At 55.9% G+C, this 22,827-nt stretch overlaps 2 protein-coding genes across 2 annotated transcripts in view; one reads left to right on the forward strand and one right to left on the reverse strand.

Moving 5' to 3' along the window:
- The first annotated feature begins 8,102 nt into the window (after positions 1-8,102).
- FAM181A (family with sequence similarity 181 member A) lies at positions 8,103-9,065 on the forward strand. Its single transcript, XM_004376692.1, has one exon. The coding sequence runs from the start codon at positions 8,184-8,186 to the stop codon at positions 9,063-9,065; it is 882 nt and encodes a 293-aa protein (XP_004376749.1). The 5' UTR covers positions 8,103-8,183.
- Positions 9,066-13,119: 4,054 nt separating this feature from the next.
- The window catches only part of ASB2 (ankyrin repeat and SOCS box containing 2), a 33,232-nt gene continuing 23,524 nt past the window's right edge, over positions 13,120-22,827 (reverse strand). Inside the window, exons 7-9 of the mRNA XM_004376693.2 lie at positions 17,971-18,535; positions 16,523-16,676; positions 13,120-13,256 (exon numbers count right to left, since the gene is read on the reverse strand). Coding sequence (XP_004376750.1) covers positions 13,120-13,256; positions 16,523-16,676; positions 17,971-18,535 — 856 coding nt within the window. The remainder of the gene's footprint in view (positions 13,257-16,522; positions 16,677-17,970; positions 18,536-22,827) is intronic.

A 22,827-nucleotide genomic window follows, 5' to 3' on the forward strand; every position in this document is an offset into this window, starting at 1 on the left:
GGCTTGGTCCACCTGGCTCGGTCACCTAGCGCGATTCACTGTCCCTCTCTGGGCCCTCACTTTCTTCATCTCTGAAATGACAAAAAAAACCCCAAAACCCAGTTGCCATCAACTTGATTCTAAGTCATGGCGACCCCGCGTTGCAGAATAGAACTGCTCCATAGGGTTTTCATGGCTATGATCTTTCGGAAGCAGATCTCCAGGCCTTTCTTCTGAGGCACCTCTGGGAGGGTTCAAACCACCAGCCTTTCAGTGAGTAGCCAAGGGCTTAACCGTTTGCACCACCGAGGTGCCACTCTGAATTGACAAAGTAGCCCATTTTTTTGGAACTGAGGTTTCTGTAGAGGTGTAGAAATTTCCTCAAAAAAGAAATTTCCTGTACATTTTGAGGCGTAAAATTTCCTTTAAAATTTATTTTTGGCAATTTTAAACATTGCGTTCTAAGAACTGTGTTTACAAACAAATGCAGGCTCAAATGCATGTTAGCTCAAAGGCTTACACCTTAGGCTGGTTAACCCAGTCAGTCAGGCGAACTGCTTTGGGGACAAGATAATAAAGCTTCTAAGGCAGTTTCATTCGACGACTGTATTGCAAGACAGGTTTCTAAAACAGGTGTCCACGTTCAGCTGCTGATCTCTCTAAATCAAGGTTTTCTGTGTTCTGCAACCACAAAAAGTATGCAAATAAATTGGGTGCTGAGGCTGTCAGGAGACTGATCCATGACCCCTGATTTCCAAGTTTTATGTCATCCAAACAGCCTCCCAGTTTAACTCACTGTTTGCAAAATAAGTGGAAATTACACATTTGAGTGTGTAAAACACATCTGTATTCCTAACCCATTGCTCTCACCATTTACATAGTGGACTTCCACCCCACTCCACACCCCCCCAAAAAAACGACACCAAACTCATTGCCGTCAAGTTGATTGCGACTCAGAGTGACCCTACAGGACAGAGTAGAACTGCCCTATAGGATTTGCAAGGCTGTAATTTTTATGGGAGCAGATTGCTACATCTTTCTCCTGTGGAGCAGCTGGTGGGTTCAAACCACCAATCTTGGTGAGCAGCTGAAAGCTTAACCACAGTGCCACTAGGGCTCCTTGGATTTCCACAGAATATATATATATATATATTTAAATTTTATTATACTTTAGGTGAAAGTTGACAGCACAAATTAGTTTCTCATTCAAAAATTTATACACAAATTGTTTTGTGACATTAGTTGCAATCTTCAAAATGTGTCAGCACTCTCCCCTTTTCCCTTCACACCCTGGGTTCCCCCTGTCCATTCGCCCAGTTTTCCTGTCCTTTCCTGCCTTGTCGTCTTTGCTTTTAGGCAGGTATTGCCCATTTGGTATTGTATACTTAATTGAACTACTAAGCATGTTCCTCACATGCATTATTGCTTGTTTTATAGGTCTGTCTAATCTTTGGCTGAAAGGTGGACTTCGAGAGTGGCTTCAGTTCTGGGTTAGCAGGGTGTCTGAGACCCAAAATATACTTTAATGGGCTTCTCTGCTTCAAAGCCATTTGAAAACCCACTGTCCCAGGTGACCTCCTCAGCCCTGTTTGGCGTGGCCTGCCCAGACCATTGCCAACTGCCTCCCCTGGCTTTCTAGAGGTTGAATAAATTCTAGAAGTAGATAATGTCAGATGACATCCAGAGATTCTGGATGGGCGGCTCCTGGTAGACTGTTTGGGAAACCAATGCAGGTGTGGTTCTGTTTCACTGCTGGGTAGGAAGAACATGACTATTCATTCAAGACGAAGCCAATCTCGGAGTCCTTTAGTGGTGCAAAACGGTTAACGTGCTCAGCTGCTAACCAACACGTTGGTGATTCGAGTCTTCCCAGAGGTACTGGTGATCTACTTGCAAAACATCAGCCATTGAAAACCCTCTGGAGCACAGTTCTACTCTAACACACATGGGGTTGCCATGAGTCAGAGTCGACTCAATGGCAACTGGTTTGGTTATGGTAGGCCAGCCAAGTTGACACATAAAATAACCATCAAAGATAAAGTCAATCGCTCTCCTCCAACAAGTGGCTGGGGAACACTTCCCAAGGGAACTCCACCTCCACGCCCTTTGGTCCCTGGCACATACTAGGTGGTGAATGGAATTGACTGGAAGCTGGGAGTCCCTGACACGGAAGGGTGCAGATAAGCGGCACAGCTGGATGCGGGAGACCATGGCAGGGGCAGCAGATGGTCGGGTAAAGGAGAGGTCAGCAGCCCCAGCTTGGCTGAGTCCAGTCCAGCTCAATTTGGCACGACTCACTTGCCTTTAAAAGAACTTTCCAGAACCCCTGCCCTGGCACTGGGCGCTTGAGCAGGAGATGGTACTTCCTGCTTTCAAGGCCCCCACAGTCCAGAAGGAGCATAGACAACTGTTCGTCAAGTACAACCACGGCAACCACAGTAGTCCTGTACCCGGGCCTGCCGTGGGCCCAGACCAGCCCAGTCACCAGACATACAGAGATGACCCACTGGGCGGGAAGTGGGGGGATAAACACAAAAACGCAAGGCGGGAAGCAGCTGCCTTCAGGCCACAGTGGAGTGGGCAAAGCATTTGATTCATGACACATTAGTGAGAAGCTACTCTGTGCCAGCTCTGGACACAGAGGTCCCCATCAAACTGCTCCTCACCCAGGGTAGAGGTAGTGGGTAGGCAGGTGAGAGACCACAGCAGTATAGGGGGTTATGTGCGGGCTTAGGGGCAAACCCAGCCAGGTTGAAGGGCAAGGATGCGGCAATAAGACTGGGTGGGTTGGACAGTATGTGCAAGCGCAAGTGAGGACTGTTAGCTGGCCCACTCTCGGCTCCTCGTGCCTCTGAATCAATGGGCGAGGAAGGGAGGTGGTGTACTGGCAAGGGTGATTGATCCTGAGGACCGAGGGGAAACTGGGCTATCCCTACACAGCAGACGTAAGGAAGAGTATGCCTGGAATACAGGCAGTCTCTTCGGGCGTCTCTTAATACTGCCATGCCCTGTGATTAAAGTCTGTGGAAAGCTGTAACAACCCAACTCAGGGAGGACTGCTAATGGCCCAGACCCTTCAGGAATGAAGGTTGGGGCATCTCACCAGGCAAAGAACCACAACTGGCTGAGGCTCCTGCTGAGGGCAAAGGGAATATGGAATGGGTAGCAGAAGGTAGTTATTAATACCAGACAAGACACGTGACCAGTTGCAAAAATGAGGACTGTAATTGCTTAATTGTTATGAGTATTTCTTCATTGTTTTCTTATGAATATATATGTGCATACACACACACACACACACACACATTTATATATAGCAAATATCTTTGTTTTCTTCCCTCTCGTAGCTCTTCCTTGTCATATAACATTAGATGTCTTAACTTTACATCACAGTATTTCTGTTACAGGAAATCAAGGAGAAGCGTGAACACCACCCAAGGCCTTTGCACCGCCTCCTGGGGAAAGGGTTAGTGCGTTTTCAGTCGTACACGGGATCGTTGGACCATGTTGGGCAGAAGTATGGCTTTGTTATTGATTATTTGGAGATTAAGTGTGGTTTAAGGAGATGTGTATGGATACCAAGTTGACAAGAGGTAGACTGTGATGGTTAATTGTATGTGTCAGCTTGGCTAGGCTATGGCGCCCAGTTGTTTGATCAAGCACTAGTCTAGATGTTGCTATGACGTATTTGCCTGTGATTAACATTTACAATCAGTTGACTTTAATTAAAGCAGATTGCCCTCCATAATGTGGGTGGGCCTCATCCAATCAGGGGAAGGCCTTAAGAGCAAAAACTGAGGCTTCCCAAGAGGGAAGGCATTCTGCCTCAAGACTGTAACGTAGATACTCCATTGGAGTTTCCAGCCTGCCACTTGACCTACAGATTTTGGCTTTGCCCACCCCCACAATCACATGAGCCAATTCCTTAAAACCAATCAATCAATCAGTCAATCTCTGTGTGTGTGTATGTATATATATATTGGCTCTGTTTCTCTGGAGGACTCTAACTAATACAGATTTTGACATGAAATTACATGACTTGTCCAGAGAACAACACACATTTTGGCTTGGCTGGAACAGAGGGAGTATAAGGGGCCGTGTCGAGAAGTAAGAATGGAGAGATACATAGGGGTCAGATTACAAAGGGCCTTGTGCTCTAGTCTAAGGAAGTTAGACTTCACCTTTGAATCTACGAACAGGGACAGGAGAGAGTTTTATTAACAATGCTGGGAGTTGGCAGAAGTCTTTCCGGAGGAGAAGACGTTTGAGTAGGACCTTGAAAAATGCTGAGAGGACAGGGTTGGCTGAGCAGCCCTGAGTTGGGCCCACGGATCAGAGGTTTGGGGCCTGCCTTTGGGTGTGCCACTTTACCAGCTGCTCAGACACAGGACCGTAATGAGAAAACAACTGTGGAAGGGCTCCATAGAGTGAGGGGTAATTATCACCGCTCTCTTTCCACTGCCAACATGGCCTAGCAGGAAAACGCAAGCAGCTTTCGCCAGCACGGGTCAGAGGCAATCCCCAGAGGCCAGGTCAGAGCAGGGCCATGGATCAGGTCCCAGTCCACTCTCCTTCGAGACACAGCTGCCTCCTCTCCCCTCTACTCATCTCCCGTAGCTGCGGCTGCCATAGCCCTGAGTCGGAAGTTCGGAGTCAAGTTCTGACAGTGGGACGGAAGAGTCGAACCCAGGACTTACCGTAGAAAATCTGGTCCACAAGGTCTTTAAACCCAACGGCACTTGAGCAGTGCCTGGCACTTAGTAGGAGCTCAGGGAAGCAATGTCACGCGGTGGGACCATCACTGGCTTTCCATGCAGACCGGCCTGGGTTCAAGTTCAAGTTCTGCCAGTTATTAGCTATAAGTCCTTGGGAAAGTGAGTTAGCCTCAGTTTTCCTCATTTGTAAATGGCACCAATAACAGCCTCCTTGTAGAGCTGTCCTGGGCATCGAGTGAGCTCTTCCCCGTGTGATCACAGTTACGGCTCTCGGCAAATGGCAGGCACCCAGCAGGTATCGGCTTCCTTCATTCCATTTTTCTCTCTCCCTTTTCTTTCTCACCTCCGGCCTTTCTTCTTCCCTTCCTTCTCTCTTGCCTCAAAACTGTTTGGTGGAAGAACCGCTTATGTTAAGAATTACGGAAAGACTTTTTAAAAGATATAGACTTGACTCCCACGGAGCACCCCGACCTGTTGTGGGGACTCACTCTTGGCTATGAAACGGGATGACATCACAAGCAGATGAGGCCAGAATGGGTGGGAATGACTGCAGTTGCGGTGACATCTCGGGAAGATCTATGATCCCAGTGGAGAGGCTGGAGATTGTCTTGATGCTCTGAGAAAAGAGAAGGTGTTCCGGAGAGAAGGGCCAGCACGGGCACAGACCCAGGGAGTGAGGAGGCCAAGGTGGGAGTGGGGCCGGCGATGGTCTGGGCCAGTCTCCCAGCAGAGAATAATGGAAGAGCTGGCTCAGTGGGCTCTGGAGGTATTCCACCGCCTCCCTACAGCGGCAGCAGGAAGCCAGGGCTGGAGTTGCGAAAGAGCCTAAACTGGTGACCACGGTGCATTGGGGGGATTTCTTTTGCAGTACGTGCAGGGTGGGCTGGGCAATGCTGCAGAAACAAACCACCTCCAGTCTCAGGGGCTTGAAATGACCACGGTCTGTTCTTTGCCCATGCAGAGTCGGCTACAGGGATGGGCCCCTCAGGCAGGTGAGACCAGCCACACAGGCTGCTCTGGTCTGACAGTGCCTGCACCTCACCCTGAGCGTCCCCGCCCCACAGCAGGGCCCTGCGCCAGCTCTTGAATGCCTGAAGTGAGTTACAGCTTGTCAGAGCTGGGCCTTCTCCCCCATACCCTTCATTTTGCCTGTAGGGACCCTCAGGCCAGTGAGGGTGGCTTGGAGCCAGGCCACGGTGGGCAGATGCCTGGTGCCAGCAGAGCTGCCTATTGGCCAGCAGGAGGGGCAGGCTCCCCACTCCTGGGGGAGCCCCTGGCTCTGCCCTTCCTATGCGTCCAGCCTCGGTGGGGAGACCTCAGACAGGAGTCCCTTGCTTCCAGCACTTAAGAACAGGTTTTGGAGCAAAGGTGTGAGTGGCTGTATAGTCCACCTGCCACTCGGCTGTCCAGGGGGCAGGAGGAGAAGGAAGGTGGCACAAGTAAGGGGAAAGGAAGAGGAAAGAGAGAAGACAGAGCCCGAGGAGGAAGGTGTGAAAACCCCCGCTCCAGCAGGCTGGCATGGGGGCGGCGCCCACGAGGATTTCCCAGGCCGCTCCTCCGCCTCAGCCTCACCTTCCTTCTGGCCCGTTGGTGGGCAGGGCCAGCGGCCGGCTCGGGCTCCTTGCTCACTCGGAGCAGCCCTGCTTGCGGCCCTGCCGGCGTTGGCACGGTGACAGTAGCCAAGTGTGCAAACTTGTGCCATTGTCCCCAGGCCAGGGGGAGCCATGGAGACTGGCTAATATGACACAGGAAAATGTTTGCTGATGGCAATTCTATGGGCTTTGTCCACCTCTTTCTCCATCATGACGACTCGATTTAAGTTCCTAACTGTTTGACTACAAACGCAAGGGGGCCGTGCAACGCCAACCTTTTGTCCGGCCGCGCTGAATGGGCAATTCAGGCTTTGTGCAGCTCAATTGAGGAAGCAAACATAAAGACAAGATTCCAGAGAGCTCCGGCTCCCTTCCCATGGATATCCCAGGCCCTCGTTAGTCAGTCCTGCCGCGGCCACCTTTCCCGACAGCAGACTGCCTCCGCAGCCGGCCCTCCTATGCCCAGTCCAGAGAGAAGGGGGAGAGAGGGGGAGACGGAGACAGGGGAGTCAGGGAACCACTCAACACTCAAGGACAGGGAAAGCAGCCCGCCCCGGCTTACCCCGGCCGTCCGATTGTCCGTCTGCACTGGAGCATGGCAGGTGGAGGCTGGCAGTCTTTGGGGGAGGTTTGCAAGCCCGGCTCCACTAGGCCCAGCCCCTCCTCGGTCCTGGACATTTCAAACACACTCGTGCCGCGTGCACGCTCACTCACACACGCACGCACTCGCATGCACACACACCACCCCCTCCAGAAGCCAGGGAACCGAGGTCGGGGGGGAGGAGGGGCACGGAGGCCGAGGGGGAGAGTGGGGCTGAAGGGTAGAAATTTACCGGGAAATGATTGCATTTGGGAGCTGTCTTTTTTGTGATGGTCCCCATGGTGACAATTTGTGACGGCAAAGAATGTGGGAACGGGGCGCCGCCGCCTGATTGGGATGCTTTGTATCTGGAGAGGCGCTCCTGATTGGCCTGAGGGCCCCCCAGCCCTGGGGACTTGTCCTCCATTCAGCCCACTCGAGGGCTGCACAACTAACTGCTTCCCGCGACGGAGCGCGGCGGCCGCGAGGGCCAGCCCAGGTCTGCGGGGGAACCTGCCGGGCCGCGTGGGAGGGGGCCCGGGACCCACACCTCTGGTCAGTGTGGGGGACTGCGCTGGCTGGGTGGGGGGTGAGGGGCAGGCTGGGGCCCTGGGGGAGGGGCGAGGTGCTGTGGGTGGCGGCCGAGGAGGCATGAAATCGCTGCAGATGCTTCTACGGGGGAGCCCCGCTGCCCGCTGCCTGTGACCAGCCCTCGAGGCAGGTCTTGACTTGAGTGCCAGAGAGGGGTCCTGCCTGGTCCTGCGTGAGAGCTAGGGGTGGAGCGTGGGGACTGGGGGCGGGGGACTGTGCTCAGAGGGCTGGGGGCGGGGGGCAGGAGGGAGGAGGACACTACCGGGGAGGGAGGGGGCTTGGCCTTGCTTGAAAGTGGAGCAGTTGCTTCAGCTCATGAAATAAGACCTGGCTGACAAGTCATCCACGGTGGCCGTGTTCCTGCCAGCAATGCCACTGGGTAGCTGGGCCACCTTGGGCAAGCTGCCTGACCTCTCTGAGCCTCAGACCCCAGAAGGTTAAATGAGGTTCTCTGTGCACCTGGCTCATTGCAGGTGATCAAGAAATACTTAGCAGCTTGAGTGGACATCCCAGCTACCCAGACTCTGTTTAGGGCTGCAGGATGCTGGGGTTGGCGCCACTTTTTGCAGCCATGCGGCCTTTGGGGAGGGTTGGGTGTGGTTGCTCACAGAGACACTGACGGTCTGCTGTGTCCCTCAGGTCAGCTGGGTGCCCTGCCCCGGAGCCACCGGCCACCAGCAGGACCCACTCTCTTCATGGAAAGCCCCGTGCAGTGGCCCCCTGGTGATGGCATCCGACAGTGATGTGAAGATGCTGCTGAACTTTGTGAACCTGGCCTCCAGCGACATCAAAGCGGCCCTGGACAAGTCGGCGCCCTGCCGCCGCTCCGTGGACCACCGCAAGTACCTGCAGAAGCAGCTCAAACGCTTCTCCCAGAAGTACTCCCGGCTCCCGCGGGGCCACCCGGGCCGAGCGGCCGAGCCCCACCTGAAAAGGGGTCCTGAGGACCGGCCCTCGAGGCTGTCCTTCGACGGCCAGGATCCCAGCCCCGGCGGGGGTGGGGGCTGCAAGGAGAAGGCTCTGGGGAACCTTGGAAGGGAGGAATTTCTGTCCGGGGAGCAGGAGCAGACACTGCAGGGGCAGAACCCAGAAGCCGCCCAGCCTGGCCAGGTGCCCATGAGGAAAAGACAGCTGCCCGCTTCCTTCTGGGAGGAGCCTCGGCCCGCCCACAGCTTCCCCATGGGGCTGGAGGGGGGCCTGGGCCCCAGGGAGGGGCCTCCCTATGAGGGTAAGAAAACGTGCCAGGGCTTGGAGCCCTTGGGGCCCGAGATGGCCCCGGTGCCCCTCTCCCCAAGGGCACTGGTGGAGAAGGAGCCTCTCAAAATGCCTGGGGTCTCCCTGATGGGCCGAGTCAACGCCTGGAGCTGCTGCCCCTTCCAGTACCATGGACAGCCCATATACCCAGGCCCTCCGGGGGCACTGCTGCAGGGCTCCATGCCCAGCCTGGGCCTGTGGAGGACAAGCCCAGCCTCCCCGGGGGAGCTGGCCCCCTTCTGTAAGGATGTGGATAGCCTGGGGCAAAAGGTATACCGCCCTGTGGTCCTGAAGCCCATACCCACCAAGCCGGCCGTACCCCCGCCCATCTTCAATGTCTTTGGCTACCTCTAGCCTGGCTGGGACAGCCTCGGCCCCCACCTGAGGCTCCCCTGGCGAGGTGGGCGGGTCGGCGGGCTCTGAGCTGCTCAGCAGCGCGGCCTCTCCCCATTGTGTGGGAGGGGTGAGGCAGGACGGGGCGTCTCAGGCGGTCACCGACTCCGCCCTGGCAGCCTTGGGGGCTGTGGGGCGGGGCTCCTGCCCCCGGCCAGCGTCCAACAGATGACCCCGCGTCCCTGCGCAAACCAGGGTGGCGGGAGTGGCCCTCACCTGCCTGACGCCCCAGAAGCCAGAGTCCCACATCTGTTCATCTGCCACCACTGTGCAAGCCAGCCTCAGTTGTTATTTTTGTTCTTTGTAAATATTGAGAGAGTTAAAAGAATAAAGATGTTTCTTTTGCAGTTTCCACATCTTGGGTGTCTCGAAGTTGAATGGTCCCCAGCCCGGGCCCCAGAGTTCCCAAGAGCCCTGAAGTCGTGTGATGTGAGGCTGGCTCTCCTCTTGGGGCCCCTCGCCCCACCTGTAGAGGAGGGCGTGGGAGCAGAACGGTCCCCTCTGCGGTGCCTTCCAGTTCTGCTTACAGCCTCAGAGCAGAGGCAGTGGTGAGGTGGTCCTGCCGGGCCCTTGGTCAGAAGGGAAAATCAGGCCAAACAGGGCTTCAGCCCCTTGTGGACAAAGCAGCACGCTGTTTGACCAAATTACTCCTCTTCTAAGCATAGTCTTTGGTTCTATATCCACAGACCAAAAAATAAAAAGGAAGTAATACTGCGTGTGTGTGTGTGTGTGTGTGTGTGTGTGTGTGTGTGTGTGTGTGTGTGTGTGTGTGTGGGAGCCCTGGTGGCGACGTGGTTCGGAACTCGGCTGCTAACCAAAAGGTTGACAGTTCAAATCCACCAGCCGCTCCTTGGAAACCCTATGGGACAGTTCTACTCTGTCCTCTAGGGTCGCTACGAGTCGGAACTGACTTGACAGCACCTAACAACAATACTGTGTGACGAATGCAGGTTCCCGGATTAACTATGGCTCGCCCTCTGCCAGGCCTGGCACAGCACCTGGCACACACCAGGCACTCCACCAATGTGCCTGGGACAGTGCTCAGAGGGAGGCCCCAGTGGCAGGGAGGGGGCCGGGCTTGCCCCGATGGTGCTCGGCTGGCAAAGCCACAGAGGGCCTCTCCCTCGCAGCGGGCCTGCTGGGGCGCTGGCGGCTCATCATTTCAACACACAGCTCGTAACTGGCTGGGACTCTGGCTCCCAAACTAGCAGTGTGATGTGGACAATTCCCCCCCTCTGTACCTCAGTTTCCACATACGTAAAACGGGGGACTAGCTTGGGGAGAGCCAAGAGAGGCATCGCTGGCTGCCCACGGGGCTCTCCCCTACGGTGCCCAGAGGCGGCCTCAGTATCCTTCCTAACACAGGCTCCAGCGAGGGCTGAGGGCCTCTCCCACCCTGCCGTGTTTTTCCTCCGGGCTCCCCTGGAGTGGGGAGTCCACACGGAAGGGACGCTCACTTGCAGGGTGGCCGGTGGGTTTCTGTCCCATGCCATCAGACACTCTAGAGCCACAGAAGCCAGCGCACCACAGGCAGAGCTGTTCCGAGCAATTATGTGGCACATGGGTTGGGGGTCCTCAGGTGGGACCATCAGCCTCAAACTGCTCTGGTCTAAAGGAGCAGTGAGGGGCAGTCGTCATGGCGACCCTTTCGGATCCATTCTGATGCATCTCAGCCCCTCCTAACTGCCCAGAGTTAGGAGCATGGGCCCTGGAACACATCACCCAGGCTTGCATCCCCGCCCTGCCACCTATGAGCTAGCTGTGTGATCTTGGGCAAGTTCCTTAACCTCTCTGTGTGAGTGCTGAAACCCTGCATAAACTACCACAGTGACCTGGTGGCATCTGGGGGTCCTGCCAGACCCTGTCATAATCATGTTCATGGACGGTGTGGCCCATGGGGACATGGTGCCCAGACCATTCGACCAGCCACATTCCCAGGGAAGGGGCCCAGCTCCTGCGAGGAAAGGCTTTGTGGGTGCTGCCTGAGGCCAGGCTATATCCCATCTACCGCTTCAGCCTCACCTCCTCCAGGGGGTAACTCCCTCAGGCAGTGTCCCCCTCTGACCTCAGATGGGGAGAGGTCATGGCCCCTGCCTCTCAGGACTTGGGCATATAATGTGATCTGTGAAATGCCTAGTTTAAGAGCTTACCCGATACCCGCCCCGCCTGTGTACCCAAACAATCCCAGACTAGCCATTTCTCCCGTCCCGTCATCCCTGCTGCGTCATCTGAGATTAAAGGCTCTCCCTCTGAGCTGCTGGGCCAGCAAGGCACTTACTAATCAGGGTTTCCTCCTAATCACGAGCTGAACCCTATTCGGTAACAGCCCCTGGGCCCTCGGTGGGGTGAGGGGCTCCTGTAAGCTCTGCCTGCTCTGCAGCAAGGCGGCCTAGAATTATGTCCACACACTAATGGGCTGAAACCCCAGGGCCTGCTGTGTGTGCCCAGGCAAGCCCCTTTCCCTCTCTGGGCCTTTCCCCCATATGTACCGTGAGGGAGTGGGTATGACGTGGCCAAGTCCCCTCTGGCAAGTGCTGCTTGGTGGGAGTTTTCCTCTTTACGCAGACCCCAAGATTTACTGATTTAATGGAAACCCAGCAAGTCAGAGCCAGCAAGGCCACTAGGGGCCACCCAGCACCACTCTGCTATACAGATGAGGAAACTGAGGCCCTGGAGGAGCAGGCCAATGGCAGAGCCGGGCCTGGAGCCAGTGCCCCACAGTCTTGCAGGCTGAGCTCACGGTAAGAGGTCACGTGGTCGGCGGACACTGTGTCGGACCTCCCTAACGCTCTAGCAGGTCCTGGCCCAGCACGGCACTCAGCGAGGCGGCCTGCTCTAACATCGATGCAGAGCGGCCCAGACGCAGGCAGCTTTCAGCACGCGTGCAAAGACCGCAGATGAGTCACTGCAGCTTCCCTAGAAACGGACACACCAGAGCCAGGACCATGCTCTGCCCAACCTCACCTGTGCCACCTGCCTGTCAGCCCCCAGGGAGGGGACAGGCTGCACACACTCTCAAGCTCAGCATTTCTGCTGGGGCAATGATGGCCATCACTCCAGCGCCTTTGCTCACAGAAGCATCTAGATCGTTTTTATTGTTTCCCCCGCCCCATCTCACTTTTGTAGCAAAACCGGGGCAAGAGAACGTGAAGACAGAGTGCCAAGGAACACGTGCGTGCAGGACAACCCCAGTGTCGGGAGACGTGTGGGCACCGAGACCCTGCTTGTGACGAAGCTCTTGTTTCCATGGTGACTATACCAGGCGAGAAAACCAACGGCAGTACCGCCCCCGCTCTCCGCGGGCCATCGGTCTCTCCTGGTGAGTGAAGGCCACACACTCTTGGTCTTTCAGGAGCCCAAGCAAAGGTGACAGGTCACTCTGCCCCCACCCCTGCCCAGCCCCCACACCCGCCAGAGGCAGCGCTGAGGACCACAGGCCTTGGGGGAGTCTGGTGAGGGGACTGTGTTGGGCAGGGTGTCACCCGTGCAGCGTTTATTGTACTGAACACAGCCCTCAAGGACCAAAGGCCTTCCGGGTCCTGGGCTACGTCTTCAGGGAGACAGCTAAGAAGCCAGCTGGAGGGTTTCACAGAGCAAAGAGGGAGAGGCACCAGGAAATCTGCAGCGAGGCTGTCCAGGAAAGGTAGACTTGTCCCTTAGAGTTCTCCAGCCAAGTTGGGGGCCGGGGGGTGGGGGTCCCTTACTGGTCCCCTGCCTCAGCTGGCCTCTCTGGCCCCAGAATCAGAGGTCTTTGTCATTCCCAATGGCAGAGAAGGTCCGGGATCTACTCACTGGTTCGAGAACAAACACGACTTTTCTCCTGCTCGGCACATTCTGCCCTCTGCTCTGGGCAAAGCTCTGGACCACAGACCTTCTGAGACCATGGCGCTGCCCCGGCCGAGGGGGGAGGCAGCCTGCAGCCTCATTTATCCAGGTCCCCTTGGTCTTGGGGATGCCACCATCCTGAGACTTAGCAAAGACAAACTGAGATGCCATTCCGTGGCCCCACGGCTCGTTACTGGCTGCTCTCGTACTTCAGGTATCTAATCAGCCTGCCTGGCAGCGGCAATGTGTCTAGGAGTTTTATCCGGCATTTCCCAACGGCCTTCCGCACCCGCAGACGGCAAAGGTGAGCCAGGGGTCTCGGAGGTTCTGCAGAAAGGAGGGAAAGAGGGCTGCTGATTTGTTGATTGCTATCAGCAAAGGGCTCGCATCCGCCACCCCGGCATGTGGAAGGCACCTGGCTGATGTGGCTACATAAGGGAGGGGGTGCCTGGGCTCCCCCCAGCCCTAAACCCCAGTCCCTGCCAATTAGAAACACCTGCAAAGCACCTTCCAACTTGTCACTTGTCTTCCATCCCCACAGCCCAAGGAAGTAGATGGGGTAGGTACCAAAACCCCACCTCACAGTGGGGAAACTGAGGCTTAGCAAGGTGACATGCCTTGTCCAGGATCACTCCTGGGATGGGAGACTGCAGCTCCCAGCTCCTTGCTCCCTGCTCTGTCCTCTACCCACAGCCTGGACCTCCAAACACAGCCTTAGCAAGAGGTCAAAGAGTGTGACCTCTTAAGTGCCCCCACAGCATGGAATTCAGCTCTGGGCTTCCAGCTGGTGCTCAGGGGCCGGGGTGAGTGGTCAGGGACCAGGGATTGGGCAGCTCCCACTGGGCTGTCTTCCCTGAGGCCTCCAAAAACCCACTGCCAGCTAGCCAATTCAGACTCACAGCGACCCTATTGGATGGCGTAGAACTGCTCCATAGGGTTTCCAAGGAGCGGCTGGTGGATTCGAACTGCCACCCTTTTCCTTAGTAGCCAAGCTCTTAACTACTGCACCACCAGGGCTCCTAAGGCCTCTTGGGAGCCCTTGTATAGTGGAGTTTTCTCAGCTGGGGCAGAGGGGGTGGGGAGAGGAGGCAGGTAGGAACTGGGACTGGGCAGTGATGGGGTCATTTGTTTCAGCCTTGGGCACAGGGCTTGGCAGAGGTGTCGGCTTAATCAAAGAATGTCATTCACTCATTCATTCATTCATTCGTTGGTTCATTCACTCATACATTCAGCAAACACATACTGAGCCCCTTCCTGGGGCCTGGCCCTGCGCTCAGGCTTGAGATGCACAGGGGCCTGCCCAGGGCACCACCTGAGCTGGCTCTTGAAGGGTGGGTAGGAGTTTCCCAGGCAAGGGTATTCCAAGCAGGAGGAGCAGCAAGGGTGCAGCCGAGGACGTCATGACAAGCTGAGAGAAGACTGGGGCATAGAGTGTGTGGAGGGGGGGGAGTGGCCAGGTGGCTGAGCGTCGCCTAGCCAGGCATCAACAATGCCTGCACTGTTCACTCAGCCCCGGGAACTCCGGGCTGGGCCAGCGCCGGCCGCTACTGTGTTTCTGACACTTCCCTTGCCCTTTGCTCTCCCTTAGGGCAGACCTCCCCTTTGGGAAGCTCAGCACCTTTCCTGGCTGAGTTAAAACTGCACTGGTGGGACAGAGCCACGGGGGCCGGGGAGTTCCTGCTAGCTACAGATTCTCCGTGTGGTCCTGGGCTCATCATGCCACCTCTCGGAGCCTCCGATGGCCCTTCTGCCTGGAATAATGACATAAATGCCACTGCAGTAAATGAAAAACCATGTGGGAGGGTGTTTGCGGATGGAGGGTGGGCATTAAAGTAACCAAAATGGGTACTGGTTAAGAACTACATATTCTGCTTGTTAACAAACATTTAGAGCACGTTAAGGATTCCCCACATTTTTCCCTGGAACACTGTTTAGTTCTTAGGAATTAGCCTTCTCCAGAGGGGGTCCCTGGGGGGCACAAATGGTTAAGTACTCAACTACTAACCAAAAGGTTGGCAGTTCAAACCCACCCAGAGGCACCTCGGAAGAAAGGCCTGGCGATCAGCATCCGTAAGGTCACAGCCTTGAAAACCCCGAGGAGCAGTTCTACTCTGCACACATGGGGTGGCCATGAGTTGGAAACTAACAACAATCCTTGTCTAGGGAGAAGAGGCGGAAGGGGACGGTGAGGGGCGGGGCCGACATCTGGTGTGGATGGCTCCCCCCTCTAGTGACCAAGGGTCATGGTGACAGCAACCGACTATTCATTAGTTCAGTAATGTTTACTGGGCATCCAGAACTGGGCCTCACGTGAACGGGCAGGCAACTTTATCAAAGGCCTCAATTCAAGTTCTTTGCCAGCATTTGGGCAAATGAAAAATCCTATAGTAGGTTTGGGCTCAAAGAGGCGTGGGGATGAAGGAGGAGCTGGGGTGAGTCAGAATCAGGGCCTGGTGGATGGGGCACATGGGCAGGCGACGGGGGGTGCACGCTCTCACCCACCCGGCGAGAACGTCCAGCAGCATGGGATATAATCACGTGCTTCGGGTCTGTCTCTGTGCTACGTGATTGACAATACTTTGCAAGAGACAGGACTGTGCCCTCAGAGCTGGAGAAAGCCGTGGGGGAGCTGAAATCCCTCTGGGCAGGTGCCTGCTTCCCACTGTCAGCTGTGGCACTTAGTTTAACTGCTTCTGACACCTCACCCGCCCAGGTGAGCTCATAATGCCTTCACACCTTCTTGGTCTCACTTAGCCAGGCTGCCCCATCTACACCGAACACATTAGCTGGACCTTGGCCCAACCCTACTTCACTGTGCCAGGCCCACCCATCTGCACACACCCAGAGCTGAGAAGCTTTGCCAGACCAAGACCTTATGACTAAACCACAGGCTGGCAGAGCGGGGAGCTGGCCATCCTCCTTGCTGTACAGATGGGGATGCTGAGGCCCAGAGAGCGGAGGGGCCCTACCCACGGTCACACAGTCCCTGGCAAGGCTGGGCTCCAAGCTCAGGGATTCTGCTCCTAGCTCTGTGCTGCTCCAAGTGTGGACCACGGACCAGCAGCATCGCCCCACCTGGGAGTGTGCTGAAATGCATACTCTCAGGCCTCACCCGAGACCTGCTGCATTGGAAGCTGCATTTTTAACAAGATGTCTGGGTGCTTTATATGCACTTTATGGTTTGAGACATCCTAGACCACTGCTCTCTCTTCTACTCCGCCACACTGCCTCCCGGTGACCCACAAACACAGGCAACTTAACCCCAAGGCTCTGATCCCCCTCACAGAGCTGGAACTGTTTAAAACACCATGGAAAGAGTTAGTGAAAGAGCACGGACTTTGGGATTGGGAAACCTGGGCTTGAATCCCAGCTCTGCCACAAACAGCTGTGTGCACTTGGCCCTGGCAGCTGAATCTCTCTGAGGGCCAGTTTCCTCCCTTGTAAATCATGGAGAAAATGACACGCCGTCCGTGACACAGCACAGATCAGGCACGTAGTAGGTGCTCATCAGATGTTATTAAGTCACAGCCCTGAGTCCTGGGCTTCTCTGTCAGGCAAGGGTGACCTGCCAGCAGCAGCGGTGGCAGCCCTACCTGCCTTCTCCTTGATAACGGCCCAGTCCTCGAAGCTGTCGATGTGCTCCTTCAGCCTCGAGCAGAGCTGCACGTTGCCCACATAGTCCAGGAGCACATCAATGATGGGCCCTGCCCAGCGGCTCACCTCCGGGGCCGAGAGGATCTCGCAGAACTGGAAGAGAGAGTGCACACACCAGCTTCAGGAGCTCAGCCTACAGGAAACTGAGGCCAGGGAGGGCAGGAGGCATGTTCAGGGGTGGACACTGAGCACATCCAAGACAGGATCCAGTTCTAGAAATCCTCCCCACTCTCTACTCAACACAGGCTGCTGCTGCCCAAGGGGAGATGGGCAACTTGGGCAAGTTGTATCGATGACCTTGCTGAGCCTCAGCTTCCTTGTCTATAAAATGGGTATACCAGTACCAACTGCCATCGAGTCCATTCCAGTTCATGGCAACCGTATAGGTCTCAGAGTAGAACTGTGCTCCATAGGGTTTTCGATTTTTTGGAAGTAGATCCACAGGCCTGTCTCCCAAGGTGCCTCTGGGTGGACTCGAACCTCCAACCTTTTGGTTAGCAGCTGATGGTGTCAACTGTTTGCACCACCTCGGGACTCCGTAAAATGGGTATATGAACACTAAGGTAATATAAACATAAACTTCTTTGCACACAGTAGGCACCCATACATGATGGCCATTAGCCATTATAATTATTCCAAGAGAAGGAGGATTCTAACTTCCCTTTCATCCTCAGTTCCGACTTTTTAAGTCAACACCATGGACAGGTCCCATCTCTGGATCACTGACTTTCTGTACGTCGTCTGACCTTATCCCAGCCTGCTCTTGTCCCCTTCCAGATTCTGGTCACTTAATATCATATTCGAGCTGTAGGATGCTGGGGGTGACAAGCTCCTCCATTACAGAGTTCCCCGCCAGTCCCTTCTCCACAGCTGCTGCCTTAAGTTCTCCGAGACCGTAGACCAAGCAAAGGATTGAATTGTTCATGTGACTCCCTAAGTTCTGCCTACGTTGACTCCAAAGCACCTTAACCACTAGCCCACACTCGCTCCAAGGCGGTTTAAGCACCGAGCTAGGCCCCTCAGAAACGTGTTAACCACTAGTCTACATCGCCTCCAAAGCATGTTAACCACTGGTCTACACTCACCAAAGCACGCTACCTCTCCAAGTCCACACTCTCTCCAAGGCATGGTAACTACTTCAGTGCCCCTAAACCTGTTAACCACTGGTCTATGTTGCCCTCAAAGCTCGTTAACCACTGGACTAGACTGCCTCTAAACACGTTAACACTACTAGTCTTCATAGCCTCCTGAACCAATTACTCACAGGTCCTCACCCCTCCAGACAAGCTCACCAGACCCCGTGGCCCTCTCGTCCCGCCCACCTAGAACTGCCCCATCCGCCGCTGCCGCCCGCGGTCTAGACCACGCCCACCCGCGCCCCGCCCACCTGCACCACGCTGGGCTCCTTGACCGTGGTGGGCGAATCGCTGAAGCGGCTGGAGCGCGCGGCGGCCGGCGGGTGCGGGCCGTTGCCGTAGAGGCACGAGAAGCAGGGCTCGCCGTCGCAGCCGAGGTCCATGAGGAACTTGAGCAGCGACAGGTACCTCATGGCGAACATGATGGTGGCGGGAAAGGCGGTGGGGTGCGTGGCGATGTAGGCGTCGATGTTGGCGCCGTGGTCCAGCAGCAGCTGCATGGTGCGCAGGCAGCCGTGGCGGATGGCCACGAGCAGCGGGTTGAGGATGTCGCGGTTGGGGTCGGCGCCGGCCAGCAGGAGCATCTCGGTGGCGTGCACGTTGTTGTTGACCACGGCGAAGTAGAGCGCAGAGGTGCGCCGGTCCTCGTAGAGGCGCGCGCGCTCGGGTGCCAGCGGTGCGTTCACGTCGAAGCCGGCGCTCAGCAGCCCCTCGAGCACCGCGTCGTGGTTGCGCTCGGCCGCCAGGTGCAGCGGACTGATGCCGCTGCGGCGCACGCGCGTGCGGCTCGTCACCGGCAGCAGCATCTGCACGATCCTGCGGGCGGGCGGGGCAAGCGCGGTCACGGGGCTGCCGGCACGGCGGGGTCGGCCCGCCAGCAGGGGGCGCTGTGGCGCTCAGCCCAGCCACTTTTCCAATCACCGTGTGTGGGGAGCGGCGAGTGACGGCAGCACCAGCAGGGGGCGCTGTGGGGCCAGCCATCTCACAATGACCGCATTGGGGAGGGGGGCTCTGTTGCTGTCTCCGCGTTACTGGATGCTGAGGTTCAGAGAGGCTTCAACAACCTCCCCACACATAGTCAGTAAAAGTTGGTCTGGGCTTCAAACCTAGAACACTTGACTTCAAAGTCAGTTCTTATAAGCCTCAGCCAGGCTGGACTGTGGTACCAAGAGTCTCCCACTGACTTGTTTTAGGTTAAGGGGTGCCGCCCATTCCTAGCTCAATAATCTGGAGAATTGACTGGAGGGTCCCCAAACCCAATGCGTATCCAAACTACTCCCTGTGGCAGGCAGTTGAATCTAGTGAAGTTTGGAGCCAGACCCTGCCTGGGAGGGCGGGACAGGCAAGGAGGAGAAGGGACAGGAACAGCCAGCCAAAGCAGAGCTCGCTGTGTGCCCGGAGCCATCTAAAGACTTTAATCTTTACAAGAACCCACAGAGCGCATCTCATCATTTCCATTTTGCAGATGAGAAACATCACAGGTCAGCGAGCTTAAGGAACTTGCCCAAGTCAGGAGAGGTCAGCCAAGATATGAATCCTCCTCTGACTCCAGGGCTGAGCTGTCCTACACCCTGTGGGCCCCGGTGGAGCTGCCAGGTTTTAGGGCACAGGAGGGGACAAAACGTGTCTGGCCCCAGTTGTTCCTGCCCTGAGCCCTAGGCAGCCCTCCGTGACCATGACCTCGCCTGCTCCCCTCTCCTGTGGATCTAAACACCTCCTCCCCTGGAGGCTTATTCTAGCCTCGCCCAGCCTCTCTGCCCTGCCTTTGGCCTGGACAGCACTGGACAGCCACTGCCCAGCCTGGAGCCCCCTGCAGCCCTGGCTGGGCTCCCCTACTGACTTGGCCACCCACTCCGCACTTTATGTATATTAGTTTATTAAATCCTCCCAATAGCCCAGTGATGTGGCACTAGTGTGATCTTCGTTTTACAGATGAGCAAATGGAAGCCCAGAAGGGGTATGTGACTTGCCCAAGGATGCACAGCCAGTAAGTGAACCACAGCTAGGCAGTCTGACTTCTCATGTAGCAGTCAGAGTGACAGCTGATCTGTCAGAGACTTAGCAATCTTCACAGCCCGGTAAGGTGCCTGCCACGCCCCACGGGGAGCCAGAGCAGGTCTGTGGCCTTCATTTTGGCACGTGTGGCTCAGAGACCTGGAGTGACTAATCGAAGACCACAACGCAGCTTCTGGGCTCTTGGCCCCTTGATTTTGCTCTCTCCCCCCAGGCCCCCTGCTGCCTACAAGGAAAAGCCCCTGCCACCCTAATCTATCCAATCCCTGCTGACAGATCACCTTGAAGCCCTGCCTGGAGCTCCAAGGACGTGGCTGCGGCGAGGGAAGCAGGTGCCACCAGGCCTGTTCCCACACTTCCTGGCACACCAACTTCCTGGAAATCCGATGCCAGCGACTTCCCACTAGGATCTCAGTGAAAAGTATTATTATTGTTAGTGACGCTGTGTTTGGCTAAAATCGGCCTCCAGAACCTCAAAAGGAAATTCGTACACCCAGGGGGGCTAATTGCCTCCTAATTTCTATTTGTGCCGGCGCAGGGGGCCTGACCTCACTCTGCAGAGGTGCTGGTCACAGGCAGGGCTGGGCCCTGGCCCTGGACCTCAGCCACCACCAACAAATGCTCTGTAACAGCCGTAACGTGCCCGAGCACGGGAAAGAACAGTGGGCAGATCTGCTGAGGGCTACAGGCCAGATGGGGCTGGTATCTCCAGCGGGTCACAGCTGGCCAGATGGGGCTGGCATCTCTGGCGGGTCACAGCTGGTCTCTAGCCTTTCCCTTGCCAACTAAGGGAAAGGGGCAGGAATGTGGGAACTGATCGGCAGCTGCCTGGGGCCCCCGAGCATCATCTTGTTAACACAGCGCAACCATCTTATCGTCCCTTGCTTCTGTGGGACCATGCCATTCAGAAGGGGCTTCAAACTCTTGGAGATGAATGTGTGACACTGGATGGGGCAGGAGAGCAGTGTGGCCAGCCCTCCCATTTTACAGAGGGTGAAGAGGCCTGGGCATATGGTGGGGAAGGGAGTGAGATCAGACAGGCAAAGCCAGGGCAGAATGCCAGTCTCCAGGCTCCTGGGATCAGGCCTCCCCATGATGCCCCACTCCTAACCAAGGGGAATGGTCGACACAGGCAGGGGTCTCCCCACAGCTCTGCTATGGAGGTCCTGGGATCACAGAGCATTGTGGCTCCAGCTGTACCTTATGGAGAGGAACCAAGATGGCCACTGCCCAGTAGAACCCTAGGTGTCTGGGAGACCTGGCTCCCTGTCTGCTCCCCTCCCGTGCAGAGGCACCAGGGGCTGCGGGGCTGGCTCAGACCTGGGACCCCTGCCCTGTAACTAGACCCCTGCCTTGTTCCAGGACCCACCAGTATTAACTAGACCCCACTCCCCTTGCCCCAGGCCCCAGCTCCCCACCACGTTCCCAGTCCCCACATCTGATGTCCTGCCTAAAGTCCAGCCCTGCAGGGAGTAGAGCAGAGAGATGTGAGCCAAAGAGGCTGTCCTCGGCATCGTGGGAATCCGGTATGGGGGCTGAGAGTCAGCTGGACCTGGGTGACACAGCCAGCTCTGCCCCTCGGTGCTGGGCCATCTCAGGCTTAACCTCTCTGAACCACACCTGCTTCATCTATAACGGGTAATTACCCATAATAGTCATAATGCTAATGCTAATAATGATCATCATCATCATAAACCAGTCAAGTCATGAGTCAATTCCAACTCATGGCGACCCCCTGTGTATCAGAGTAGAACTGTCTCCATAGGGCTTTCAGTGGCTGATTTTTCAAAAATAGATTGCCAGGTCCTTCTTCTAAGGTGCCAAGCATGTTAACCAGGGACACTCAATAATAATAGCCACCCTTTATTGAGCCCCTATAAGTTGTAAGCACTTTACCTTCCTAAATAATAGCTACAATAATATCATTGCTCAGCATTTACTATGTGCCAGGCACTGTTTAAAGTGCCTACTTGTTTAACTCATTTCATCCTGGAAAGGACCCTAAGAGCTGAGTATTTTATCTCATGTAATCCTCGTAACAACCCAGCAAGGTGAGATGCAATTGCAATCTAAAAATATCTTTCACTGAGGCTGCTTTTGAAGGTGAGATCTTACACATTAAACTGACCGACTTATAGCAGGCACTCAGTCGCTGGTGGCCCTCAGTGTCTTGACCACCACGGGGCACGGAGCTTCTGTGTCTCTGGGTCCTGGCAGGGTGACCTTTGTCAGAGTTGAATGTAGATTTGACAGTGGACTTTGGTTTCACCTGGGAACCAGCCGCCCACAGATGGCTCCACTGCCAACGCTGCTGGACTGTGCCATGTCCACCCTGCCTATGTGTGTGTGCTTGTGTGCACGTGTGTGTGTGTGTGTGTGTGTGTGTGTGTGTGCATGTCTGTGTGTGTTGGGGGGTGGCGTTCTCTCTTCTCTGAGCCCGTGTGATACTTGTGCTGGACCCAGGAAAGACCCACCAGTGGAGATTCTGCCTGAAACTGTTCCCAGGGTGCAACAGAGTCCCTGCCCACGAGGGCTGCCCGCTGAGGAAAGTCTGCAGCTCTTCCAGGGGCCCGTTTCCTCTGCTCAGCCTGGGAGCTGGTGCAGGGCAGCAGTTCCTCCATGAGGGTGGGCGCTGGAAGGGCAAGTACCCAACAGCTCCACACCTGCCGGGCTGAATGTCTTGGGACCACAGGGCCCTCAGAGAGAGACTGGAGCTTACTGAGGATGCAAACTGCCAGTTCTCAAACACTCTGCAACTGATAATCACCCAGGGAGAGCAGTCAAATGCAGATTCTGGGCCCCACCACCCAGGGCCTGATTTAGCAGGTACTCAGCTGTTAGGGTCCTTTCCAGGATGAAATGAGTTAAACGTGTAGGCACTTTAAACCTGTTCAGCAGGTTTGGGGCGGGGGGGGGGGGGGGGGGGGGGGGCAGGAGTCGGACACAGGTGATCCAGGACTACACTTTGAGAACCTTTGATGCACACGCAGTAAGCAGCTTCCTGCAGCAGAAGGACCCTTAGACAGGAGTGGGGAGAGGCTTAGGCCTGGGAATCCCTCCTTATTTTCCGTGAGTCCTTGCGCTCTGAGCCTCGG

This window comes from Trichechus manatus, unplaced genomic scaffold, assembly GCF_000243295.1.
Source record: "Trichechus manatus latirostris isolate Lorelei unplaced genomic scaffold, TriManLat1.0 scaffold00045, whole genome shotgun sequence".
Taxonomy (NCBI): Eukaryota; Metazoa; Chordata; class Mammalia; order Sirenia; family Trichechidae; genus Trichechus; species Trichechus manatus.

Excerpts from the sequence above, each read along its gene's own strand:
- FAM181A (XM_004376692.1), top strand. The coding sequence starts at position 8,184 with ATGGCATCCGACAGTGATGTGAAGATGCTGCTGAACTTTGTGAACCTG.